This window comes from Antennarius striatus, chromosome 5 (assembly GCF_040054535.1).
Source record: "Antennarius striatus isolate MH-2024 chromosome 5, ASM4005453v1, whole genome shotgun sequence".
NCBI lineage: Eukaryota > Metazoa > Chordata > Actinopteri > Lophiiformes > Antennariidae > Antennarius > Antennarius striatus.
Window position 1 is genome coordinate 18,957,790 of NC_090780.1, and position 10,884 is coordinate 18,968,673.

Below are 10,884 nucleotides of genomic sequence, written 5' to 3' on the forward strand. Positions count from 1 at the left end.
CACCATTTCATACAGAGGACTGGATGAATTCATTAACTTCATTAAATCGGTGTGCATGTGTGTGTGTGAGAGAGAGAAAGAGAGAGAGTGTCTCTTGAATTAAGGTCTTGTTTGGCAGACCTCCATGTGTTCGCACTTGATGCTGTCATAGTTGGTTGCTAGTTCTTTTTTTTTTGTCCACGTTTTTGTTTGTGAGGATGCAAATGTCACTCATAAAGTATCTATTGTATAATGAAAATACATTGTTGGGTTTGTTTGTGTTGAAACTTTCATATGTGTTAAGAAACCTGCAGAAAATAGATGACAAGATGGTCTCTGGACTAAAATTAGGGGTGATATGCATGTGGTGGCGTTGTAGTTTGGCTGAAAAATCATTCAAAATAAAATAGTATGCCTTTGCTGCTGAATAGTGGCTACTGCTACATGGATCCTTAGCGTGTTGTCTCACATGTATTGGCAGTGCTGCTTATTTGCATTATATAAAAACTTGGTTTATAGTCCTGCCACTAAAGATTTATGAATTCTGCTCAAGTGATTCCAATACATTTTTTGTTATATACAGCAGTGGAACATGTCTGGGCTTTTGACAGCCAGACTTGTTCCATATTACGGACTATAAGTACACCCAAATCAAGGATTACTGTGACATTGAATGATCAATGAACAAGCGTGCATGTCCTCATAATAGGATGATGAATAAACCACAAAGTTTCAAATATTTAACCATGAAAATAGACATTTTGATTAAGAAGAATTAGGTGTCTTTCATATGCTACTTAGAAAATATTCTTAAATTTTATGATCTGGACAAAATACTTGCCTAATAATTGTGCACACGTTGTACTGTGGTTTCTATGTTCTTATCATTTCATTTCATTATAAGACATTAAATTGATTTCCATTACCTTTTTTTCATTTCTGGATATTTGAAGTAATTTCAATTTTAATTTTAATTTTAATGCTTACAGCTAAAATAATCTGTGAATACACAGTACAGAAACAAATGTACATTATGTTCTAGTGTTTGTCACCACCCTGTGGCACCATCAACTGCTAACATCTTTACCCCGGCTGGACGTAAGGTGATCACTTCCGTATGTACATCTGTTAGTAGAATAAATCAGAACTTATAGGTTTGTATGAAAATAGAATCATAGGTAGGAGCAGGAACTGCTGATTTTTCTGGAACATTTATTGTCCAACACTAATGGTTATGGAAAGATTGAAGTTCTATGTGTAAGTTTCTTTATAGTGAAAGAATCCTTTTGTGTTTCACATGAAAAAAACAGATTTTAGAAATATTAATATCTATAAAGCCTAAATTTATTTTGAAGTAATTTCAACCAGACAACCCAGTTTTCAGGTTTTCACTGTTCCATTGAACTCCATTGATATCCTCCTCCTTTCAATTTTAAAACATTTAGGTAGTTGTTATACATTATTTAAAAGATTCAAAGTTACAGACCATGATCTGAGCAGGTACAAAGATCTAAAGAATAATCCACTTGTCAAGTATATATTCTTTTACCTGCTCACCTTTGTTTTACAGTTTGCAGTAAAGACAAATTTTTTAAACATAATAAATGAAACTTAAACCTGACAATCTCACGAATTGCAGTCATACTCTTACTTTGGGTGAGTTAAGGTCTGAAGGTTCCAAAAAACTCATGACCGGTATACCCTCTTGTTTAAATCATGCCGTCTATGTTTACATTCTGACTCATCACGGCTGAAGCTCCAAGTGTTTCTGTGCTGATCTCAGTGTATCCTGCATGTCCTTATACTGAGCCATAGTGCAGGCTTCTTCCAGTGGGGCCCAACGGTAGTCCTGGTGCTCACTGGACAAAATCACCTTTGTCCCTGGGTCTCTCAGCTCAGCCAGCCAGTAAAGCACCTCTTTGGGTCTCCCTTGCACCTCATAGCGCAGCTCCTGCACAAAACCATCAATCATCCTTAAGTGTTCTCTTCCCAGTCCTGCCTCCTCCTTTGTCTCTCTCAACGCTGTGGTGAGGTCATCCTCACCTGGATCCACATGACCTGATGAACAGGTAAGACGTAAGAAGGTTATAATTTATTTAGAATTTGGATCTGTTGTGAACTACATGACTAAACTATTATTTAGAACTTTCAAATACCTTTGGGTGGGGTCCAGTGGTGTTTCCCATAAGAGGTCTGCAGAAGAAGGTACTCGATGTCTGGCAGAAGGGCAGAACGACGAAAAATTATGAAGCCACAAGCTCGTAGTGCCATCTCGCTGTTCAACACACAGACATTGACATGTTGAATTACATATAGCACCCAAAGAGATACCATGTGGAGTATACAACATTTCACACAATCAGTGCTAAGTGTGCTCCTCATTAGAATTATTATGGCTGTAATCTTCCTCCTCATGGACTGTTGCGGCCTCCAGATGTCATCTCATGGGATAGCGACACTCCTCAGTCACTCACTGACTCAACCAACCCCACTGATTTTCAATATGGTGTGAGAAATTGTTGGTAAAGTGAAGCAGGAGTGCATATGATCCTGATTCTTCCTTGACTGTACGACATAAATTACTTTTTGACTTTTTTTCTAAATGATGTTTTATATTTAAAATTTTTAATTCAAGGTGAAAGCAACTGTGTGAAATGCTGAAGAAAAGAAATCCTCATTCTCAAGACATACAATAATATAACGGGTACACATCTTCACATGGGAATGACACGGGAGTCATCATCACCAGCTATCCATATTCTATTAGAGAGTAAACGTCTTCTCCTTTTGTTTACTGGCTCAGTTTTATCCTCTAATGATGAGTCACATATTATAGGACAAGACTGGAGAGATCTCTGTTACGGGTTTACAGACTCAAGTACAACTAGGATTACTGTATTCACCAGTCCAAATAAAATACTAGCTTTCCGAGCGTATTAGCTGCGAAGAAACATGTTTTTCATCTTGTTAGCTAGCTTATTAATGCACATTTAAGACGTTAAATACTAGATGGTGCTCCATATGTTGTATTTCTTCCTATTTTCACGGTGGAACTGAAGCTACTTACTGAAGAAGGTACTTATTGAATTTCAAAGACACCGTAACTTTTACAGAGTTGTTTGTCACCGACTGATAAACAGTAGAACACAACTCTGCGGTGCACCAAGAAATGAGTCCGGTCGCCTTTGAGGACAAACACACGTAGTTCCACTTTATTAAATTCGCTTTCTTCAGGTGTCTTACTACTGTATATTGTGCTGACATAAAATCAAAATATTAAACTCTGTGTTAAATTATATATAGCAGGTGTGCCGCTGATAAAAATGTCCTAATTTTTTTTTCTTTTCCTTTCGGCTTTTCCCTTCAGGGGTTGCCACAGTGAATCAGTTGCCTCCATCTAACCCTGTCTTCTGCATCCTCTTCTCTCACATCAACTACCTTCATGTCCTCTTTCACTACATCCATAAACCTCCTCTTTGGTCTTCCTCTAGGCCTCCTGCCTGGCAGTTCAAAACTCAGTATCCTTCTACCAATATATTCACTATCTCTCCTCTGGACATGTCCAAACTATCTCAGTCTGGCCTCTCTGACTTTAACTCCAAAACCTCTAACATGTGCTGTCCCTCTGATGTACTCATTCCTGATCCTATCCTTCCTGGTCACTCCCAGAGAGAACCTCAGCATCTTCATCTCTGCTACCTCCAGCTCTGTCTCCTGTCTTTTCCTCAGTGACACTGTCTCTAGACCAAACAACATCGCTGGTCTCACCACAGTTTTGTACACCTTTCCCTTCATTTTAGCTGAAACTCTTCTATCACACATCACACCTGACACTTTCCTCCACCCGTTCCATCCTGCCTGTACACGCTTCTTCACCTCTTTTCCACACTCTCCATTGCTCTGGACTGTTGAGCCTAAGTACTTAAAATCCTCCACCTTCTTGATCTCTTCTCCCTGTAACCTCACTCTTCCACTTGGGTCCCTCTCATTCACACACATGTACTCTGTCTTACTGCGGCTAACCTTCATTCCTCTCCTTTCCAGGACAAACCTCCACCTCTCTAGCTTTTCCTCCACCTGTTCCCTGCTCTCACTACAGATCACAATGTCATCTACAAACATCATAGTCCATGGAGATTCCTGTCTAACCTCGTCTGTCAGCCTGTCCATCACCATAGCGAACAAGAAGGGGCTCAGAGCTGATCCATGATGCAGTCCCACCTCCACCTTGAACTCCTCTGTCACACCTACAGCACACCTCACCACTGTCTTACAGTCCTCATACATATCCTGCACCGCTCTAACATACTTCTCTGCCACTCCAGTACAGTCCACTACTCTCTCCCATAACTTAATTGTATGGCTCATCAGCTTTATTCCTCTGTAGTTGCCACAACTCTGCACGTCTCTCTTGTTCTTAAAAATGGGCACCAGCACACTTCTCCTCCATTCCTCACACATCTTCTCACTATCTATGATCCTGTTGAACAACCCAGTCAGAAACTTTACTGCCACCTCTCCTAGACACTTCCAAGTCTCCACAGGTATATCATCAGGACCGACTGCCTTCCACTCTTCATCCTCTTCAATGCCCTCCTCACTTCATCCTGACTAATCTTTGCTACTTCCTGGTCCACAACAGTCATCTCTTCCAGTCTTTGTTCTCTCTCATTTTCCTCATTCATCAACTCTTCAAAGTACTCTTTCCATCTTCCCATCACACTACTGGCACCTGTCAATAGACTTCCATCCCTATTGTTAATCACCCTAACCTGCTGCACGTCCTTCCCATCTCTCTCTCTGTCTTGCCAACCGGTATAGATCAGTCTCTCCCTCCTTACTGTCCAACCTAGCATACAAGTCATCATAAGCCCCTTGTTTGGCCTTTGCTACCTCTACCTTCACCTTACCCTGCATCTCCCTGTACTCCTGTCTACTCTCCTCAGTCCTCTCAATGTCCCACTTCTTCTTAGCTAACCTCTTTCTCTGTATACACTCCTGTACCTCCTCATTCCACCACCAAGTCTCCTTATCTACTTTCCTTCCAGATGACACACCAAATATTCCTACAAAAATTGCAGAAAATTAAAATACCCCAGAAAAAATATGAATAGACTGCTAGAAAATTATATGTCACCAAATCTAAATAAATTTATCTAAAATAATCTCATTGAAATTAATGCATTCATTATTGCATCTGAATATTCAATTTTCTCAAGAGAAAAGAAAGTTCTAGGGTGTCTGGGAACAGATAAGAAGCGTGCCCAGTGCCGATGAGGCCAACGGAAGACAGCTTGCATCTGAAGATAAAAGACTGTCCACCTGTCAGCAGCACTCATTCAGCTTGACAAAGGAGACACAGCTACTGAATTTCAAGGTAAAGACAAAATCCAAACCAAAAAATGTGTTTTGTTTACTTTCAAATCTATAGGAAGAGTGACAGACAGATTTCATGAATAAATGACAACTCAGCTATCTGGCCTGTCTAGAGCTCCTTCCTTCATAGCATATAACTGTCTGCAGTTTTGCCAGAAACCTCGGTACATGCCTGCTACAACTACTATGCTTTCTTAGCCTGCACTGAAGTGCTTATTATTCTACGCTGCTATATTGGGATGAGATTTCCCAGATATTTTTGGAGTATTGTCTGTCACTGAGCTTGTTCATTGACGTAGAACTGAGGTCTCTAGATTTTCAGTGCCGCTAGACAATGAAAACAAATTTTAGGCTACTGTACATGTTAGGCTGGCTGTAAATGCATTTGGACTACTTGTGTCAGATCATTTCATACCAACTGAAGTCACTGTGCATTTAACTGGTCTGCAATATATTGTTAGAGAACACAGCAAGCCAATGAAGTCATTTTTTATATACTGTGTCAGCAAAGTTTTTCTTTGTGTGTAATGATTTCAGCACCGGCTACATAAACTAAAAATGCTCAGTCTGGGTTGTTGGGTGATGGACAGCACATGGTCATAAACTCAAAGCTAAAGCATGTTAACTTTATTCATTATTTGTAGAATGAATTGGAAAATCACCCCAAAACCAAATATTTCATGGATTTCTAATTTACTTCCTTGCTTCGTTGTTTCTTTGATAACCTCAGAAACATACTAGACCATGTGCTACAGTGGTGGAAAGATTTAAGCAGTCTGCCCATGGGCTGGCATATCGTGACCTCTTGACTCTGCTTTGGAGGCTTACTGCAATTAATTTGTTCACTTTATTGTTGAACTTCTCAAAATGCGACAAAATATAAGCATCATTATCATTATTTTAAGTCTGAGTATGATTGGAGTAGAGAGGATCAGTGCCAAGAGATGTCTTTTCTTGGATTCCAAAAGCTGCTCTGGAGGTGTTGTGGATTTAATTTAAGATGACAACCGTGATGGGAGGCTCCACCACAATAATCCCAGTGATAAATCTAGAAGCCACACGCTTATGTGGGTAATATTAATACTCAACTTTTCACCTTGAAATGCAGAAAGATTATGATACTGTACAGATGGTACAGATTGTGGGATAAACCCAAATGATCCTCACAAATAAGTTGTGCATAATAAATAACAAACTGACATTCCCTCTTTTCTTTTGAAACATGTCTTCTCCTCCATGGCAGAGACATGGAGGAACAGAAGCAGCCATCAGGAGGGCCTCATTTTGTGGGAAAGAGGGATGAACTGATTGCAGAGAAGCGCTCTTTCAGAACACTAGAAGGTCGGGACATTCTGATCATCCACCACCAGGACGTTTTCTATGCTATCGACTCTTACTGTTACCGTGAGTATGACATTCGTAATGTGTGGAGCTCAGTAAGGCTCATTCAACACTGAGCTGCCTTACCTTATTAGTCCTCCTCATCAGAAAAAATCTGAGGCCAGAGGGATTGTGTTTTTTGGTGGGTTGTCCATCACTTTCTTGTGTGCACAACATCTTAGGAACACCTTCAGGGCATTTCTTTAAATCTGGCACAAAAATGCCCACTTAGCCCCAATGATAAACTGATTTAAGTTTCTAGAGAAAGGTCAAAGGTTATTGACCTCATGGAACATTTTTCTGACCTTTATCCAAGAATTCATAGATTTGTTGTGACAGTTTCAAACAAGTGTCTAAAAGGATCAAATTAAATGACTAATCCATATCCCAAGGATCAAAGGTTAAATCGCAGATTATCTTCATCTTCTTCTCCTTTCCGGTTTTCCCTTCAGGGGTCGCCACAGCGAATCAGTTCCCTCCATCTAACCCTGTCTTCTGCATCCTCTTCTCTCACACCAACTACCTTCATGTCCTCTTTCACTACATCCATAAACCTCCTCTTTGGTCTTCCTCTAGGCCTCCTGCCTGGCAGTTCAAAACTCAGCATCCTTCTACCAATATATTCACTATCTCTCCTCTGGACATGTCCAAACCATCTCAGTCTGGCCTCTCTGACTTTATCTCCAAAACCTCAAACATGTGCTGTCCCTCTGATGTACTCATTCCTGATCCTATCCTTCCTGGTCACTCCCAAAGAGAACCTCAGCATCTTCATCTCTGCTATCTCCAGCTCTGTCTCCTGTCTTTTCCTCAGTGACACTGTCTCTATAGACCAAACAACATCTACAAAAATGCTGAGGAGCAGGAGGAGGAGGTTTCTCTCAATGAAGGAAGAGATATAGACATGCAGCACTGATATTGAAGATTGCCTTTGCAGTGTGTGACAAGTTGTCTGTGTTCCTTTGTGAAAAAAGCAAGTTTGGAAATGATCTACTGGAATCATTCGTGTCAATATAGAGTTAACTTAAATTTCAGCTAAGTTACCCTCAATACCTTTAAGTTAGATTCTTGCACTGTTCACTCAAATCAATTTATTATGAATTAATCCAGACACACATGACTGTAAAGCGTCATGATTGTAACGCACATATTATCTCTAACACTCTGATCCACTGTCGTCTCCACAGATAACGGAGGATTACTGCAGAATGGAGACATTGAGGTGAGGCTAACTGATCCGAGTTAAGACTTGATGTTGCGGTATTTATGTCTCAGATGAAAAAAATCACAAATGTCATCTGTGTTAAAATAATAGCTTGTACTATTGTGTTGTGTTTCTGAGTTGTGTTTTTTTTTAAACTGGTGCTTTCACAAGCAAATCTATGTAATAAAACTCTACTGTATGGACTGAAGCATAGAGTATGAAGCTGCTTATCATATCCTGTTTAGGAGTGTGAAATCACCTACATTTATAGTACACGATGTTGTTTACCTGCTCTCTTTCATAATTTCACAGGAAATTGATGGGAAGATGTGCATAATTTGTCCAAACCACAAGTATAAAATCACTCTTGCTGAGGGGGAGGGCATATACAAGGGCAAGAACCCCAGGGAAAATCCACCTGTGGCCAGATGGTTTTCCAAGGGTCTGAAGCAGCGGGTCCACACAGTCACTGAGAGCAATGGGGACGTCTATGTCAAACTTTCTGACGACAAGTCCATGATTGACTCAGACTACTATCAGGGAGAGAAAGGGAAGGTCGCGAGAGAAGCAGCCGAGGCATCCAGGAAGAAGTCAGAAGGAGACGCAGACAGATGAGAGTGAATCGACGTGGCCTCTTGTTGCCTGTGCTGAGCTCCTCTAAAGGATGGACCAATGACTGCACAGAGATGTCTGACAGGCATTGTGGGCTCAGACTAATGTAATCATTTGGTCTTGCATGGCTTAAAAAATTGATATTGTTTTAAATGAACATATGTGTTATAAGTCTCCTTTCTAGGGCTAGTTATCCTTTTCATAAAATGTAATGTTTTATCCGTAAAACAGGTTACGTGAAAAATATGTCTGAAAATCATTAATAAAACATTTCATGGCTGAATTCCTTATTTTCTTTTCTCAAACTGTGCTGCAGAAATTGATGACTTAATTTGTTTCTCTGTGTTGCAATATTCCTCATTTATTATGCACATAGGATGAATCAATAAGATGAATCACAAAGATTTGTGCTGAGCGTGACATCCTAAAGGAGGATGTTGTTCATGTAATACGGAATCGGAACATAATACCGGCCACTTCTGGTAAAATCCCTTACCGTCTCCTCCCTCAGATAATGTCTGACAGCATGAATATCAGGCCACAGGTTGTGTAGATTACAACATTTAGGACTCGTGTTCTGACATTTTTTCATCCATTGGCAAAAAAAGTCCTCCTCCCACCACTGTGAAGGAAAAACCTTGCCAAGGGCACAGAGCAAATCCCAGAGGTTGTTAATAGGCGTGTTGACAGCAGCTTCAGACAGGTACTATGGCTGGTTGGAAGGCGCTGCTCCTGGGCCTGTTCTGTGAAGGGATTTCATTTTGAACATGGACATTCAATCTCTCCACACAACTCCTGGCAAGAAATGAGAGGGTAGTTGCAAAACTATCAGATTAGTCCTTGTTATTTTGTAAGGATGTCGCCGGTGTATCTGAGCCAGACTTTATCACGTTTGTGCATTTTGCTGTGCTGTGACATTAATGTACTCCTTTCACAAATGCACAATGTGCAATCCTACAAATTTGCTACTCATTGATTTTTGAACTTGGTTCATGTGGTGAAAAGTCACATTTTGATAAGCAATTCATGCTAGCAGTTATTTCCAATAGGTCAGGCAGCAGACTGTTGAAATGCAGAGACTAAATGCTGAAATTGCATCTTCTTCCAGATGGAGACAACTGAAAACCACGTAAGCATTATAGAACATTAAATCTTTGCTTAAATATTCCACAATGTTTTTTATTAATTGTTTCAATAATATATCGCAGTATTCATCATAGTTTGTCAGTGATCTTAGAGGCTCTGACGAAACCTTTAAGGATATCCTTCCTTTAGAGCTTTGGAGTCTTTCCAAGAGGGACCACTAAATCTCATCATTTTCTCAGGCAGCTCTTACAGTAAAGCACCTCCATAGCCAGTTACACCACCCCATCTTTTCTCACTGTATCAGCAAATAGTCTCCAAAGATCTATAACAATTATCACTTTATTACTATCACTAACATTGATCCCCATTATCATGGCTCTAAGTTTTTGATTTTTCATGCGGTCAAGAGACCATGTTCGTTGACACTCTCAATTGTATTGGACATGAACAAAACTCTCCTATCGGGCGTCACGGTGAACATTGCTGCAGCATGATGCTATAGTTAAAACAAACACACTGCTGAACAAATTTAAATGTCAGTGGTACGACAGCAAATCAAAGTGAAAATCATTTCTTGAAAAAGTTCTTGTGCTAACCGTCGGTCAGAAGATGATGAACGTAGCAAAAACAGTTTTGACTGAATATCTAATCTAACTGTTCACACAGCTGTCACATCACAATACAGCATGCAAGCAAATCGGATTTAGGACCACTGTCCACAAACACACTAAATGTACCACTGAGTTTATTTGTGTTATATTGGTTACTTTGTGTTGAATGAAAATAACAACCTGTGTATTAATCTTTACGATCTTCTGATAGCCATCTTAATCTTCACTTCACACAATCAATGAATGAGTCCTTCATTAGTCTTAATTCCAGTCTATCCTCCTAATTGACTGGTATAACCTGCAGATGTCATTATATGGGATGACATCTTTCTATTTACACACTCACTCAGCCAATCAATATTTTTTTTATAGCTTTGGGTCACTCCAGGACTGTGATGTCATTGTCCTGCAGAAATAACACACACACACACACACACACGACACACACACCACACACACACACACACACACACACACACACACACACACACACACACACACACACACACACACACACACACACTAGACTGGCAATTGTCAGCACACTAGTGGTAAGGTCGTTAAGGTCATAGGGCTTCTTGTACCAGATACTTAACATTATTTTGACATTTACAGGCCTATAATAAGTGCAAATGG

At 40.0% G+C, this 10,884-nt stretch overlaps 2 protein-coding genes across 3 annotated transcripts; one reads left to right on the forward strand and one right to left on the reverse strand.

Moving 5' to 3' along the window:
* Positions 1–75: 75 nt before the first annotated feature.
* nudt2 (nudix (nucleoside diphosphate linked moiety X)-type motif 2) lies at positions 76–3,162 on the reverse strand. The gene is made up of 3 exons (XM_068315568.1): positions 3,047–3,162; positions 2,136–2,254; positions 76–2,037 (listed from the first exon to the last, which is right to left on the reverse strand). Exons 2-3 carry the CDS (start codon positions 2,248–2,250, stop codon positions 1,724–1,726), a joined length of 429 nt encoding a protein of 142 aa, XP_068171669.1. The 5' UTR covers positions 2,251–2,254; positions 3,047–3,162; the 3' UTR covers positions 76–1,723.
* A 2,075-nt stretch (positions 3,163–5,237) lies between these two features.
* Positions 5,238–8,817, forward strand: rfesd (Rieske (Fe-S) domain containing). Of its 2 annotated transcripts, none has more exons than XM_068315540.1 (4): positions 5,238–5,356; positions 6,599–6,759; positions 7,923–7,957; positions 8,252–8,815. In XM_068315540.1, the coding sequence occupies exons 2-4, from the start codon at positions 6,603–6,605 to the stop codon at positions 8,552–8,554; spliced, it is 495 nt and encodes a 164-aa protein (XP_068171641.1). In that variant the 5' UTR covers positions 5,238–5,356; positions 6,599–6,602; the 3' UTR covers positions 8,555–8,815. The 2 variants fall into 2 exon arrangements, with proteins under 2 accessions (XP_068171641.1, XP_068171640.1); XM_068315539.1 differs by lacking the exon at positions 5,238–5,356 and adding an exon at positions 6,353–6,426 and having other exon boundaries at positions 8,252–8,817.
* The last annotated feature ends 2,067 nt before the right edge of the window (positions 8,818–10,884 follow it).